This window comes from Ochotona princeps, chromosome X (genome assembly GCF_030435755.1).
Source record: "Ochotona princeps isolate mOchPri1 chromosome X, mOchPri1.hap1, whole genome shotgun sequence".
Taxonomy (NCBI): Eukaryota; Metazoa; Chordata; class Mammalia; order Lagomorpha; family Ochotonidae; genus Ochotona; species Ochotona princeps.
In genome coordinates this window covers 68074030-68090525 of record NC_080865.1, presented here as the reverse complement: position 1 = coordinate 68090525, position 16496 = coordinate 68074030, and the positions used below count along the sequence as shown (strand labels likewise).

The following is a 16496-nucleotide window of genomic DNA, read 5'->3' as shown; positions in this document are numbered from 1 at the left end:
CACAAGCAGAGCACCTATCTCAGCCTCCCTGGGGCCAAAAGAGTCAAAGAGACTGAGGCATCAGGCCAACATGGAGTGGCAGGAGGGAGCTGGTGATGGGCAGAACACCAGAGGCTGAGCCTCCACGCTTCCCATGCCCCTGGACCTGCTCCTTGCCCAGACCTGAGTGTGACTCCGGGAGAAGGGGGGTAGTGTGAGATTGTGGGAGTTTGCATGGAGAGGTACCAAGAAGCCAGGTGGGAGCAGAGCTGCTGGGAGTGATTCTGGAAGGAGAAGGCCTCCAGAAAGGTTCTGGGCTCCATGGCCTGGTGTGACAGCCCAGGAGGGCTCACTGAGCTGTTGCCTTGCCTGTGTCTCCTCCTCTGGCACCCAGCCCACATCCCCTTCGTCCCTATTGAGCAGGCTAGTATCATCCCTGCTAGTATCATTTGAGTCCCATTAGCCCTGCCTCCCTGGGACCACAAGGCCCAGGGTTGCATGCAAAATCTGTGGTCTGTGATTCCTACCAGGCTTCCCATTCTTGTCACTTCCCATGTGAGTCTTGTAGTCAGGTCATGCTGTGCTCTCCCCTTCCTCCCATCCCATAGAGCTCCAGGGTTCCTCTCTGAAGTACCAGCTCCTATGGCTGCTCACTGTGTCTTCTTGGCCCAAGTGGAGCTGATATGTCATTCCTGATAGGTTCCCTCAAGGTCCTCAGGCCTGCATTTATTTCTCTCCCCTCCACTGTAACTGAAATTGCTTGTTCCCCACACATGACAAAACTCTGTCGTGTTCATATTCATGAGCATCAGGACTGATGTAGTTACTAAGAACAAGGGATCCTCGGATACAGAGGGAATACATCATCTTCTCTCACTTCTAGTTGGAGACAGGATATAAAATATGAATAGGAGATGCATCTTTCCAACTTGAATGTGAATGGAGCCTTTGAAACACATGTTCCGTCTTTCCTGTCAAATTTCTCAAGATACCTCCACGTGGAAAATACTTGAATGTAGTTCACCAGTGCTGAAGAAGTTGGCTCTGTATCTAAGGGATCAGTTGTGATAAGACACTCTGAGAGAGATTCACTTCAGAATCCTTCATCTGTAAATAAGGCTGATCAAATCCCCACTTCACTGAACAACCTGTCCCCTTTAAACTTACGGTCTGGGAACGCAGCGAAGAATGGCCCAAGTTGTTGGGCCCCTGCGCCCACCTGAGTAGACCAAGGGGAAATTTCTAGGAAGCTGGCTTCATGTTGACTCAGCTCTGATCATTACAGCAATTTGGGGAGTGAAACAGTAGATGGAAGATCTCTCTCTCTCCCTCTCCTCTCTGTAAATCTACCCTTCAAATAAAAAACAAATACTTCTGTTTTTAAATGTCTGTATTTTATTTTATTTGTGTTTTCTTTTGCTAAAAATAGCATTATGCACATTAGATGGTTATATATTCATGAATATATCACAAGATAGAGTTGGGTAAAAAAAATACACAGTATGGAGGAACATTTATATGTGATTACTTTTCTCTATACATATATCTATCTGGTTACATGGGCATAGAAAAGAATCTAAAAAGACATCCATCAAAAGGCTGGCAGTGTTTATTTATGTAGGAGTGATGTGTTTCAGGTAATTTTTAGTTGATACGTGGTATTCTTTAGTTTTGCAGAATTTCACAGTCTTTCCATAAACAGAATAAAACCCTTAATTACATATACACACAAAATAGGCAGGTAGATGTGGTAGGTAGGTAGCAGGGACAAAGGACAAGCCATTCCCTTACACTGAAACTCCTCGTCTTCCCCAAACAGAACTGCTGTATGGATTAATTCACACAGTTAGAAGCTGACTCTCCATCCGTTTGCCTGCCACCTGACTGGAGGAAAGAGTGAGCGCTGGAATAGTCAGGGGAAATAACCATTAGCTCTGGATCCTGAGGTTCGGCCTCTGAAGGGAGAAGCACTTGAGGATTAAAATGGAGAGTCCCTAGGTTCCACTAGGAATAAGCCTTCATCTAAGTCATCATTGAGGCTATCCTCTATCTCTGTCACACTGCAGTGCAGTTAACACTGCCACTCACTATTGACTGGGGGCCCTGAAATGCCCCAGGGCTGGATGCCCTCTCCATTACTGGCTCAGATTTTCTGGGCTGCTTTGGTGTGTCAGCCCACTCCTCTTTCTCCCTAATATCTGGATTAACTCCAGGAAATTGGGAAGCTGCTCCTGATCATTTGCATAAATCCTGAGGAGATGCTTAAGCCAGAGTCACAGGTCCCTGTTCAGCTCAGCCCCTGAAAGGAGCTAGTACAGGTGCATCTGGTTAGCTTCTTTCGGAGCTAGGATGCTTGCCTAATTGGCATTCGGTAGCTGCACCTCTAAACAGATCATGTAAAGCGAAGTTTTCTCCCCCTGCACCTGCAGGGTGTTAAAAAATTTGCCACAGGCTGTCGTACTGCTTTCAGATTCCCCAAACACCAATTTCATGGCCCAGAAGAAATTGGCCACCCCGAAGTTGGGATTGGCTGCCTGGAGATGTTGCATCACCTCCCAGGGCTCCTAAGAGTTTTTGTCATGCACTTGAGCTTCTCTTCTTCAGACATATCCCAATCTGGCAGGACCCCATTGACCTGGATCAGCCACTTTTCGAAGATTTCCTCCCCCTGAGCTGGCATCGCCCCTGCTCCCAAAAACAGCTTCATGTTTTTTTCTGGGCCATGCTGGCCATTAAAGGACTGAGGCTTCACCCCTGGGACCTCAGCATGGAATGGACCCAAGGTGACAAGGGCGCTAACTGCCACAAGCAGTTACTCAGCCACCACCCCACCCTCCAACCCTGCCCCAGGCTAGCCATGACTAATCAGGATAGGGTATCTGCATATATTAGGCTTGCTACAAAAAGCCTAGTCTGCAGAAATCTCCAAAGCAGAGTTCCTGGGCTGTGACTTTCTCCTATTTTAGTAGAAACTGTAAAACAAACAAACAAACAAACAGAATGGTCAGTAAAGTAGTGGGCTGCAGAGAGCATTTTGTTATTACACTCTCCACCTTTTTGATGCCCTTACAATACATTTTGTAGTGCCTTCTACCAGAAGAAATTATGCAGGAAATTGGCAATTACAATGTCCCAGAGCTAGCAGGTATCTCTGTGCTGGCAGCCTGTTTTTCTGAGCCACATCCAGCCCCTCCTGGCTGCCTTTCAGCAGGTGCAGCAGCTGGTATGTAGGATTATAGGTGTTTAAAGCCACTAGTGGGCTGTCAAAACAGGGCTCATTCGTGTATAGCTTAGGAATTCCTGTTAAGATCTCTATCAACCAGGGAGGCAAGATGGCTCAACTAGGTAATCTTCTTCCTGCAATCACCTGCATCTCATATGGGTGCAGGCTTGTATCCTGGCTGCCCCACTTCCCATCCATTTTCCTGCCTGAGGCCTGGGAAAGCCGTAGAGGATGACTCAAAGTCTTGGGACCCTCCACCTGGCTGGCTCCTGGCTTAAGTCCTTGGGACCCTGCACCCATGTGGGAAACCTGGAAGAGGTTCCTGGCTTCAGACCAGCTCAGTTCCTGCTGTATGGCCATTTGGAGAGTGAGTCAGCAGATGGAAAACCTATCTATCTATCTATCTATCTATCTATCTATTTATCTATCTTTTTCTCTCTGTAACTCTCTATCTCTTTCTCTTTGTAATATATATGTATGTATATATGATCTCCATTAACCTCACTATCTGAGATCTGAATCACAGTTCCTTCTCCAGGTTCCCACTGTTATTTCTTGACTCTTACAGGAGCTCTGGAACTAGCCCTGCCCTTTGTTATACTGTTGGCTTCTGCAACAGGTGCCTCCATGAGCAAATCCCCCCCCCCCCCCCGCCCCAGGAATATCTTCCAAACTCTTTGCACAGGAGATGGCAGAGCTGGGTACTCATGGCTTCCAGGCTGCCACAGCACAGACAGGGGGAAGGAGAGGAGGAGAGTGGGTCAGAAGCCTTAGAAGCTGCAGTCATCCTGGTACCCGGTGCAAGGCCTCTCCTGTTGTTGCCAGGTGAGAAATTTCTTCTGCTGCCTTTTGGATGCTGAAGACGGGGCCCTCCTCCCCCTTGCATTACATTTCCTCCGGGGAACCATCAGCCTACCAGTTCTGCAATCAGCCCCACAAATTCAAGTTCAGATTCGGTTTTGATAGTCTATCATGAAGAAAGGGAGCAGAAGTTGAAAGCCCCTTGCCGTCTGCCCCCTCCATCATATTTCTTCCCAGGAATAAATGAGGAGACGCAAAGGAGGGTTCAAAGCAAGATAGCTTGCAATTCTCCTCTTCTGACTCTGGCCATCTCCCTGAAAATACCCTCCCCACTTCCAGCCTCAGCCCCAGTCCTAGCATCCAGGGAAAAAATCTACCAAGTTAGTAACATCCAGGTGTACCACACCTCCTTCTGCGCGCAGCCTGGCCTGGGGAGTCTCCTTCCCTGCCTTAGTTCTATTCTCCCGGCCAGGAACCTCCCGGGACTGATGGCGTTCTCCCCTCCACGGGGCCAGCACCGGGCAACCGCCCCCTCTTTCTTTTACCTGGGCACCACATGTGGGTAGCGGATGCTTCCATGTCACCAATAGCTAGGTTTCACTTTCCGGTCGGCCCTGCAGGGGGGAAAGGATGTCGCCTCCTCCACCAACGAGCAACCCGCGGCTGCCAGAGCGAACCAGCAGCTTCGCATCGCTGGGTGGCGAGGTCTAGCTGGGAAGAAAGCGCGGTTCCCAAGGCAGCCGGGGCTGCCCCCACCCTCCACTTGGGTCCTCCCAAGCAGCCGCGGCTGCTTTTAGCCTTTGCCCATTGAGACAAAAGAGCGTGACGAGCAGGTCGCTCCGGCCAATCAGCAGGACGCAGGGGCAGCCGGGCGCGCAGCCTCCGGCCCCCGGTGCTAATACTAGCGCGAGGTGGGGGGAGCCGGCCTGCAGCGGCTGCGGCAGACAGCGCGGGAGCCGGCTCGGCGGCGTCAAGTGCAGCTCGGACGCACCGATCGCGGCCCGTTTACATTTTCTCCCGTGAGTTTACTGTGTTTCCCCTTCGCTTCCCCTTCTCTCTATCGCCTTCCGCCTTGGCGCTTCTCTGCGCTTTGAGACCGGATGCCTTAAACACGAGGTGGGACAGTGAGCAAGTGAACAATGAGAGTTGCTCACCTTTGTATAGGGGAGAAGGGAGCAGAGTAGGGTGGTGGGGCAAGGCATTTAGCAAGCGCTTTCTGTATACGAATGCATCTGCTGGCAAGGGCATTGCATTTGTTCTAACCAGCATACGGATGTGAGAGAGGTCACGATTTGCCCATTCAACCTAGAAGAGATGTAAAGCTCCCAGGCCGTGTGGTTCCGAAGTGCAGAGCTATGAGCCCACATCCAAAAAAACTGCCCTTCGTAAACACTCCTGGCTGTCCTCAGATCACAGGTTGTTGGAGAAAAGCCGGAGCAAGGATGGGAGAACCAGTAGTGGACTCATACAGAATTAGTGAGCAGAAACTCATAGCTGCATTTTACAGATTGGGAAATTGAGCTCCAGAGAGCTCAGGTGTGCTGTCCCATATAATGCAACAACAGAGTAGCAGCACCCGAGTTTGCACTCCAGGCTGTTGTTCCCTGGATGCCAACCCTGCCCTGCTACACTGCCTGCAGAGCTGTTTTTTTGTTTGTTTGTTTTTTGTTTTTGTTTTTGTTTTTTTTATACCTAGATGATCTCAAACCAACTGAAGAGAGCAGGCTGCATGTGAGGCAGTACTGAGGGAGCAGTGTGTAGGCAGTACCGGCAAGAGCCAGAAGAAGGCAGACTTTGTGGTACTCATTGTGCAGGGAGTCACTTTTCTTTCCCTTTACATCTGTTTGCATTACAGCAGGCTTCCCCTTGAGGCAAATAGCATTTTTTTTAGCCCTTTCTAATCACAAGAGACCAGGCTCAGAGAGATAAATGGCTTGCCTGCAATTAGGAGGAGATGCTCACATTTAGACCCCAAATCTGGATCCAGAACCTACATTATTAATGAAAGTATGGGAACAAGACTCATTGCTGAAAAATCATTTTGGAAAACTTGACAGAAATGCACGTTGCTGGGAACCGTAAGGGGGGTGGAGGTAAGAAGGGGTGAAAAAGGTGATGGGTATTTTTAACCATAACAGAGGCTGATTCTGAGTTGAAGAGAGGTTTGTGAGCCACTGTGACAAATACCATATCAAGCTGAGGGTGATATGTAACTAAGTGAGTGGCCTGCCATCAGTGTATCTGCCCACATTTGAATTGCAGTGGGTCATCACTCCAAGGGCAGCAATTCCTACCTGGGCTCACTTTTAAAATTCTATGCAGGGAATTTGGTTTGTGTGCATTTTTCTGAATCCATACGTAGTCTGGCAAATTTTCAAATGGGTCTGTGTGCCCCAAATGGTTAAGACCCATTCTCCACAAGTCTTTCTTTACATCTTCCTCCTTGCACTCATACTTGAGAAAGAAGAGTGAGAAATGCAACACATTTTGAGCTAACCCCCACACTGCAGCTCTCTGCCCCTGATTATGGCTCTTTCATTTCCTGGCTGAAGGATAGGTTGCTAGGTTGCCCTTCTGTGAGCTCTTCAGAGCACTTCTCCTTTGCTGGAGCTGGCATCACTGGCGCCAGAGAAGGAGCAACTCCATGGAAACAGCATGCAGGGCTATCCAGAGTGAACCGACCGTGAAGCCCAGTGGCTGGAAAACCTGCTTCGTTTTTCATGACTTCTGGTACTTAGAGAGCGGGTAGCACTTTCTTCTTGGAGACTGTGGCTAGTAAGCCACACTAGGGCCCGGGCTTGACTCCTGTTGCTTGGAAGCAAGGAGCAATCTGATGCTCTTTGGCTGCTGTTGGTTGAGGATTCATCTTCAGCTTCTAAAATACTTGGTACCTTTCTTTCCTCTTGTTTAAAACACCTACCTAGATAGAGTTCCGTGGAGTTCAATCCCCAATTTGAAGATGAAGTGCCTTCCATTTAGGATTCTGGTCTTGCTCTCAGGTATAGAGTTAGTGGAGGATGAAGAGTGTTGGTATTACAGAGAAGACAGGTTATTCATCCTACACACTCAGGTAGTATAGCAGCAGGAAGTAACACTTGGATTTTCTTCAGATTTTTTTTTAAAAAGATTATTTATTTGAAAGGCAGAGTTACAGAGAGAAACAGAGGGAGAAAGAGAGAGAGAGAGAGAGAGAGAGAGAGAGAGAGAGAGAGAATCTTCTATCTGCCAGTCCACTCACTAAATAGACACAATGGCAATGGCCAGGGCTGAGGCAGTCCAACGCCAGGAGCCAGGAGCTTCTTCTGAGTCTCCCATGTAGATGCAGCAGACCAAGCACTTGGGCTATCTTCTGTTGCTTTCCCAGGCCATTAGCAGGGAGCTGAATAAGAAGTGGAGCAGCCAGGACATGAAATGGTGCCCATATGGGATGTTGGTACTGCAGACAGTGGCTTTACCCTTTATGCCACAGCACTGACCCCTTTTTCAGATTATGGATTTCTTCCCAGTACTGTGACTTGGCCCTGGCCTCTCAGAATAATTGTTTTTACATTGGCTTCATCGACAACATTAAAATAGATCTCAGGGCTCTGACAAAGATAATTGAAGGAGATGGATTATGTCTAGATTGGGATTGGGTCCTTAGGACAAAGTGAGGATCTCTGTACAGGCAGGGAGGAGCTGTCTCCAATTTGATACAGATGATTCCTTATTTCTGGTCCCATGTGTGGAAGTGTGCTCCTACCGATTGCTCTAATGAGAATGCATTTTCTAATTTCAACACAGGAAGCTTAAAAGCTTAAAGGTTGGGAGATCAAGCTTTCAGATGAAGCAGTGATAGCTACTTTTGACCGTCTGCCTCCTCTGTGCCAGGAGCATTTGGTGGTGGTTCTCTCATTTAAGCTTCTCAGTAACCCTATTGAGACAGGGTTGATATCTTATTTGGAAGATAGGGAAGCTGAGTCTCAAGGAAGTTAAAAAAACCTATGTAATAAGGTCTCTCAGCTGGGAAGTGGTGGCATTGACACTGCAGCCCAGGCCTGTCAAGCTCCAAAGCTCAAGAGAATTCGTGCAAGGGAAGGTGCGTTTCGCAGAGAATTCCGGGTGTTAGAGCTATTGCAGGCTTTTCAGAACAAAGTGGTCCTGCACTTATTTGCTTCCTATTATCTCACCTTTTTAAAATTATTATTTTGAAGAGGAAGTTGGCTTTTACATTTTTTAGATTTTTTGTTAAAAATAATTTGAAAGGTAGAGAGACAGAGATAGAAAAATCTTCTATCCACTGGTCTGTTTCACAAATGCCCACAACAGCTGGAGCTGTGACAATCTAGAACCAAGGCACCCCAACTCAATTTGAGTGTCCCATGTGGGTGGCAGAGGCCCAAATACTTGAGCCAACACATTACCTTTCAGAACGCACATTAGTAGGAAGCTAAATTAGAAAGCAGAGCTGGAACTGAACTCCAAGCACACCATTATATGATGATAGCCTCACATATGACAGCTTAACTTGCTAAGCCACAACACTAGCCCCGAGAAAAGAACTTTTAAGAACTTATTTTATTTTGATTGGAAAACCAGATTTACAGGGAGAAGGGGACAGAGAAGAAAAACGTTCCATTTGCTGGTTCATGCCCCAAATGGCCTTAGCAGCCGAACTGAACTGATCAAAAGCCAGGAGCCAAGAAATTCTTCCAGGTCTCTCACATGGGTTCAGGGTTCCAAGGATTTTCCTAGGCCCAAACAGGGAGCTGGATCAGGAGTGAAGCAGCCAGGACAGGTGCCCGTATGGGATAATGGCGTTGCAGGCAGAACCTTAACCTTACTATGCCATGGTGCCTGCCCAGAGGTGAGAAATTCTTTTAAAGATTTTATTTATTTGACTAGGCAGAGATCTGGGGCAGGTGCAAGACAGAAAGAAGGGAGAGGGAGAAGGGGGAGAGGAAGTAAAAGGGAGGAGATCTTCCATCTGCTGGTTCACTGCTCAAATGGCTGCAACAGCTAGGTTTGAACCAGGCCAAAACCAGGAGCCAGGAACTCCTGACACGTTTCCCACATGGGTTGCAGGGCCCAAGTGCTTGGGTCATCTTTCCATGCTTTCTCTGGTGCATTGACACAGAGCTAGATTAGAAGCAGAGCAACCAAGACTCAAACTGGCCCCTTTATAGGATACTGGTGACACAAGTGGTAACAATCTGCTATAACACAATGTCAGCCCCTCAGAGAAAATCGTTGTGTGCTTCCTATTCCAATAGAGTAAATTATCTGTCTACTTCTACTTTGATTGGTACACCCTTTATTTCGTGCCTTGAGGGCAGGCAGCACGTCCTAATTATTTCTGACTGCAGAGTGATTTACCACAGTGATGCAGTAGGTTGTTAATACATACATATTTGTGAGCTGGCCAGAGGACAGGTTGGTAGGGAGGTGGCACAGATGGAGGGACAAATGAGGAACCGGATGCTAGGATGGTAACACAAGCCATTTGGTATTAGACTGGCTAACAGAGCCAAATTATCTGGGCTCATTTTACCAGACTGTGAACATAGGAGGCAGATCATATGGAACATGTGATGATTGCTCAGGGCCAACTCCAATCCCATTCTGTGACCTCTAGTTTGCAATTCATTTTAAAGTGCAATGTTCTCTCAGATTGTTTCAGCTGCAACTTTATGGAAGCAATGTCCTCCCTGCTTCCAGTGAGAATATAGTACTTGTTCCAACTTGGCTGTCCTGAAAGCTCCTTGTAGGAATCTGTGTTCTGTGTAGGATGTGAAGTGCACAAGTATATATATATATATATATATATATATATATATATATATATACTCTTTTAAAAGCAAAATCAGGGGCTAGCATTTGTGGTATTGTCGATTAAACTGCTGCGTGCAGTGCCAGAATCCCAAATGTGTTCCAATTCATGTTCTGGCTGCTCCATTTTCTATCCAACTCCCTGCTTATGGACTGAGAAAGCAATAGAAGATGGCTTAAGTGCTTGGGACCCTGTGCCCACATGGGAGATCCAGAAGAAGCGGCCTAGCTCCAGGCACTGTGGCCATTGGGGAGTAAAGACGATTTATAGAAATGGCAGGAATTGGAGGTGGGGAAGTCCAATCCCTCTGTTAACGTACTGGGCTAGATTGCTCCATCTCCACATCTTGTGACACCCAGCACTGCAGTGGCTACTGAGCATTTTGTCCCATTTGCCCATTGCACAGCAGAGGTGGCTGAGTTCTTAAATATCAGTGAAGTTCTAGGGATCATGTGGGAAATTAGTAGGAGGACCAGTTCTTGAAACATAGCTCTCCCAAATCCTAGCCCAGTTTTCCTTTTGCTAAATGAGCCTCCCTTATGGAGTTGGTAAATATATGTTTATAAGAAGGTTGGAATGGGGCCAACACTGTGGCATAGCAGGTAAAGCTGCTGCCTCCTGGTGCTGCTATGTCATGTAGGTGCTGATTCCAGTTTTGACTATTCTACCTCTGATTCAGCTCCCTACTAGTGTGCCTGGGAAAGCAATAGAGGATGGTCCAAGTGCCTGGGTCTCTTCTCTCCACTTTTGTGGGAGACCTGGAAGAAGCTCCTGGCTCCTAGTTTCATCTTGGTCCAGTCCTTGCCTTTGTCATCATTTAGGGAATGAACTAGTGGGTGAAGATTCTCTATCTGTAACTTCAATTTTCAAATAAATAAATCTTGAAAAAAAGTGGGAAGGATGACACATTTATCTCACTATCTTTCCTTACTTAGCTGCATATAGAACTTGGGAAGGAGGACCTCATTTGGAAGAGCTAAAGGAGTGTTGGGGCTTCCAAGCTGCATAGCTTAGTGGAACTGCCTCCTGCCTGGGTTTGGGGGAGAGGTCTTATTTGTTGCTGGGGAGATGGAGGTGGCCACCAGGGCCTATTGCATGCCCCAGAAGAATGCAAGGCTTGGGAAGGGGGTTGATGTGAGATTGTGGGAGTTTGCATGGAGAGGTACCAAGAAGCCAGGTGGGAGCAGAGCTGCTGGGAATGATTCTGGAAGGAGAAGGCCTCCAGGAAGGTTCTGGGCTCCATGGCCTGGTGTGACAGCCCAGGAGGGCTCACTGAGCTGTTGCCTTGCCTGTGTCTCCTCCTCTGGCACCCAGCCCACATCCCCTTCGTCCCTATTGAGCAGGCTAGTATCATCCCTGCTAGTATCGTTTGAGTCCCATTAGCCCTGCCTCCCTGGGACCACAAGGCTCAGGGTTGCATGCAAAATCTGTGGTCTGTGATTCCTACCAGGCTTCCCATTCTTGTCACTTCCCATGTGAGTCTTGTAGTCAGGTCATGCTGTGCTCTCCCCTCCTTCCCTCACTCTCCCATCCTGATCCCGTCCCATTCTCCCCACCCCAGATTGGCTGTGACTTATCTCCATTGTACACCTGCTCCCACTGCCGCACACTGTGTCTTCTTGGCCCGTGGAGCTGCTGTTTCTTTCTCACCAGAATCCCTCAGGTGCTCAGGTCTATCTTGATCATTCATTTCTTGGAAAACTCCAAATTCCATCAGGTGTCTCAACCTCAATGGTGCTTCTCATATGACCTTACCTGCTTCCTGGCCTTTCTGGGATGGGAAAAAATAGTTTAGAGTTCTTGGACCGCCTCTTTCTTCTAGTATGGGAGTTCTGACCTGGCAGTAGTTTTGTATCCCAGCAGATGAATGACATTACCTGCAGATAGTTTCCATCACCACACTTGGTAAATCCCAATGACACCCAACGCATAGAGACCAGGGAGACACTAATCATCTGTGATAATAAGGTATTATCCTGCCCCAAATATCAGTAGTACCAAGCTGGGGAGACTTGACTGTATTCTCTATGAAGGGTTTTTTAAAAGTTCACAAAAATACGTGTGGTAAAGAAACTGCGTATGCATTTCTATTTTTTGGTATGAAAATAAAACCTTTTGATTTCGCTTTCCTTGAACTTTTTGAAGTCCCCTTGGGGCTATGGGTTTCAGGGTGGAAATTCCCAGATGCTGAGCCTTTGGCCACTAAACTTCCAGGAGCAGCTGCTCTTTCCTTTCCTCAGTTGGGGGAAGGGAGGAAGGAGTTGCCAGGAAACAGCTTCAGCTTAGGCAGGAATCTACAGAAAGAAAGACGTGTGGGGGGATCCCCCCTCCTCAAATTTACTACCAACATTTAGAGAAAGTATTGCACTACAACTATTGAAGTGCTTTCTAACCCTTCAAGATAGGTCCTCTTTTTCGGCTTTTTTTTTTTTTAAAGACCAATCAGTAGTTTACAACTTGCAGTGTTGCATGTTGTGAAAATTGAGTGTAAGAATCTTTGGAGCCCACTCTCCCCAGTGTTGTGCAATCCTTCTTTTAAATATTGGAATATTTTTCATTTCTGTGAAACATAGAGGTGATTTTGTGCAGCAAAACTAACAGCCTTTGTTTTAATTTAATGTTGATGAATTCCTCATTTGTTAAGCGTATCTCTATTTCTCAGAGGCCCACAGAGTTGCTTGTTTTCTTAGACCTGAGTTTCCTAGGGCTCCATTTCTAATTATGCAATTAAAATGCTTGCCAACAGGTTAAAATGGTCAATCTAACATTTTCTCCCTTCTTCCTCTCACCAGTTTCTTCATTTGACTTCAGCATGGGGGAACAGAGCCGTTCTCCTGGAAGGGAACTACAGCACAAGACACAAACGGAGACTCCAGGAAAGAGCTGGCACTCCCAGGCTTACACCCTTGGGGCCATTTCCAACTTCATGTCCACTTTTCTGACCTTTCCTATCTATAAGGTGGTGTTTCGGCAGCAGATCCATGCCCTGGCAATGTCAGAGGCCATGAGACAGCTTTGGCATGAAGGGCCACAATACTTCTACCGCGGCATCTACCCTCCTCTTCTCTCCAAGACACTGCAAGGGACTCTGCTGTTTGGGACTTATGACAGCCTGCTCTGCTCACTCTCCCCAGTTGGCCCCCACTCTCTGGGACACCGCTGGGCTGCAGGGCTTATGTCTGGTGTGGTGGAGGCTGTGGCACTGAACCCCTTTGAAAGGGTACAGAATGTGCTCCAGGATGGTCGTAAGCAAGCTCGCTTCCCCAGCACCTTCAGCATTCTCAAGGAATTCAATTCTTATGGGTTTTGGGGGCGGATGTCGCTGGGTTACTATCGTGGTTTCTGGCCTGTTCTTGTAAGAAACAGCCTGGGGAGTGCGCTCTATTTTTCTTTCAAGGATCCTATCCGGGATGGTTTGGCAGAACAAGGGCTGCCCCACTGGGTCCCTGCCTTGGTGTCTGGTAGTGTCAATGGAACAATTACATGCTTGGTTCTGTATCCTCTGATTGTGTTGGTTGCCAATATGCAGTCCCATATTGGCTGGCAGAGCATGCCAAGCCTGTGGGCCTCTGTCCAGGATCTGTGGAATACTAGGGGCCGAAAGGTATTCCTGATCTACCGGGGAGGCTCCCTTGTTATCCTGAGGTCTAGTGTGACATGGGGGCTCACTACTGCTATCCATGACTTCCTGCAAAGGAAGTCTCACTCCAAAAAAGAGCTGAACGACTGACTAGCTACAGAACATGTGACCATGGCATCCTTCTAATTCTAAATCTTCCTCAGCCAATTCTCTACAGCCTCCTTGGCTCGGTTGCCTAATACAGTCATTCTTTCACTAGTATAAGCTCCATTACATGGGAACTCTTCCCAACTACCAGCCTGCTGGGCACAGACAAAGCCCAACATGCTTGCTTGATCAGAAAGAGAAAATCATCCCAGTGTATCCACAGTCTATCTACAGAACGAGGCTTTTGAGTTGCAATTCAGATTGTCATTCCTTTAAGGAATTCCTTGAAAGTAAGACAGCTTAAAAAGATAGCCTAATGCAGGCACTGCAAGTTCTGAGAAGTCTCCAGGTGTCCTCCAGACCAAACTGAATTGAAATCCATTTTCAAAGAACTGTGCTTGACACTGAGGGTGGAGATTCATGGAACTTCTCATATGGTGATATGTTCATCATGTTGCTCACTTGCCTCTACCATCACAGCTCTAGTTGCTCAAGGTAGTAGGCCTTTGTTTCCAGGTAACAGCTGTAGGTAAAAGTCCTAATTAAGTTTACCTCAACTCATCAGGTACTTCAAGAACTGGTCGGACTGGAGATGAGAGATATGTGGTCTCTTGATGGAAAGGATGACAACTTGGAAAAAAGAGATTTAGTTACATGCAAATTAGAAACATTTGATGTAAATTATGTGGTGTTATCCACTGAGGCATTTTTGTTATCAAGATGATAACATGTAGAAACCACTTGAGTTTTATTAAGAAATTTGGAGGTCGAGTGACCATATATCTTCACAAATAATTGTACATGTTGTTGATATGATTAGATAGGGCTACTATTGCATAAAGATCACATACCATAGCTTGTCATTCAAAGCCATTCAGGATACAGGCCTCAAAAGCTTCGAACACATGACCACACCATTCCCATTTACATGTATCTCTTATATCAGCCAAAATGGACAGTTTTCTATTCTCATATCCCATGAACTTTCCCATGGCCATACCTTGGCCCACACTAACTTCTCCATTCCTCATCCTCCTTCTTTTAAGCCAGTCTACCAAAATCCCTCTTGCTCTACGAACCCCAGCTCTGATGCTACCCTTTCTATAGGAGTCTCTTCTGATTTTCTCCCAATTCAATGTATCATTGGTCCTCTTTCTAACAACACATTGTACAGGGACCTTATTGCATTACATCACTGATCTCTTGTGGCATTGTGTTCCCAGTGTTCTTCAATACCTCCTGCTAGACTGTAGATCTTGAAAGAAGAGATTCTCATAATGCATTGTAAAATCCTCCATTATGCCTAGGTGCTCAGTGATGTCATTGTGTTAGTTAACTGATCATTAAGCTGTGATATGGTCTGTATCCTCAGGGTGCTGCCCCTTGTACATCAAGATAATGTTCTTGATTCACTGTCAACAAGGCACACGCATTTGGAGTGTGTGTTTTTGTTTTGTTTTCATAATTGATTTCATTTTGTGCTAATAATAATGATGCTGGTGGTAATAACAATAATGAAAATAATAATTAATTAAAAATTACTTTTTGATGGGAATATTCCATGAGTTGGTGTGAGTCATAGCACAATCGCGCCACTTCAATGATTAAAATTTCAGTGCCTGTAGACTCATGTAGTCCTAAATAGCCCAATTGGCTCAACTCTAGAATTCTGAGAGTTTCTGAGATGATCTATAGCACAGCTATCCCCTTACAGATAGCAACACAGTGGTATGCTCCAATTGCATTTCTTGTCCTTTATCAACACCTGAGTATGGTGCTAGCAGAAATGGTGTGCCCCAGAAATCAAAGCTACAATTGTTGGTGATATAACAGAGAGCATTTGCCACCATGATGAACGGAAGATGGCTGACCCAGAAGAACTGCAGCTGAGTTTCTGCCTCTCCAGGACTAGGGCCCCTGGCCTTGCGATTTCACCAGTTCCTACCTCACAGGTACAATCAACCACTGACAGAGAGTATTTTCAAAACTGTCTATAAATTAAGCACTTTTGGCATTATTCCTCAAACAACACAGTCTAACAACAATTTATACATCATGTAGTTTGAATTAAGTATTATAAGCAATGCAGAGATGATTTAAAAACTATGAGGGTAAACACTGCCTTTTTAGATGAGACATCGTGTTATCTGTAGATTTGTCTGTGTACGCGGAGTCCTGGAGCAAATCCCCCATTGATATTGAAGAACTACTCACTGAACTTGTTTTGTGGACTTACAAATAGAGCACAGGGTCAAGTACGAGCAAATAGAAACAATAATAAGCTATTTCAAGGCTGATTTTCAGAAACAAGAGAATAATTATGACAATTCATAAATTAGCTTACAAGTTGCTTTTAAGCAGGTTGGTTTAAACAAAATATTCATTTATTTTTATTTGAAGTGCAGAGTTACAGAGAGGAGAGACAGAGAAAGAGAAGTTTTCTATCTGCTAGTTCATTCTCTAAATGTCTGCAGTTGGCAAGACTGGGTCAGGTAAAGCCAAGAGCCAGGAGTTGCTTCCTGATCTCCCATGTGGGTTCAGGGATCCAAGCATTTCGGCCATCCTCTGTTGCTTTCCCAGGACTCCACAGCACATTGGCTCCCACTTCTTAAATCTTATTTTTAATAAAAGAGCTACATTTGCTTGTTTTTCTTTATTTTTGACTGTCTTACATATAGTTAATTAGGGCACAAAGGTTCAAGGGCTATAGGAAAGTGGGTAAGATTATTATTTCCACATTTTTTTTCTGTATCTGGGATAAAGGGGGAGATAAAGGGAAAAGCCCCACCCAACCTCCCACTCATCCCAGGTCCCCAATGTGGGGCATGCTACGAGGGTCCTGCTCAAGTGGTTTTTATAGTTCAACAGTAATGAATTGCTGCCAGTCTTGCCATTTCAAGCACGATGAAATCGCTGCAGAATCCACTGATTGTCGTGGTCCACCTTAGAGTCTCCAT

General features: G+C 46.2%; 2 protein-coding genes across 2 annotated transcripts; one reads left to right on the top strand and one right to left on the bottom strand.

Moving 5' to 3' along the window:
* Positions 1-1957: 1957 nt before the first annotated feature.
* ZCCHC18 (zinc finger CCHC-type containing 18) lies at positions 1958-2838 on the bottom strand. Its single transcript, XM_004600074.3, is given in 5 exon segments — positions 1958-2046; positions 2049-2177; positions 2180-2536; positions 2539-2695; positions 2698-2838. Coding segments are annotated over 5 exon segments (873 nt in total).
* Positions 2839-4603: 1765 nt separating this feature from the next.
* On the top strand, positions 4604-15035 carry SLC25A53 (solute carrier family 25 member 53). The gene is made up of 2 exons (XM_058659059.1): positions 4604-5033; positions 12605-15035. Exon 2 carries the CDS (start codon positions 12625-12627, stop codon positions 13540-13542), a length of 918 nt encoding a protein of 305 aa, XP_058515042.1. The 5' UTR covers positions 4604-5033; positions 12605-12624; the 3' UTR covers positions 13543-15035.
* The last annotated feature ends 1461 nt before the right edge of the window (positions 15036-16496 follow it).

Excerpts from the sequence above, each read along its gene's own strand:
- SLC25A53 (XM_058659059.1), top strand. The coding sequence starts at position 12,625 with ATGGGGGAACAGAGCCGTTCTCCTGGAAGGGAACTACAGCACAAGACA.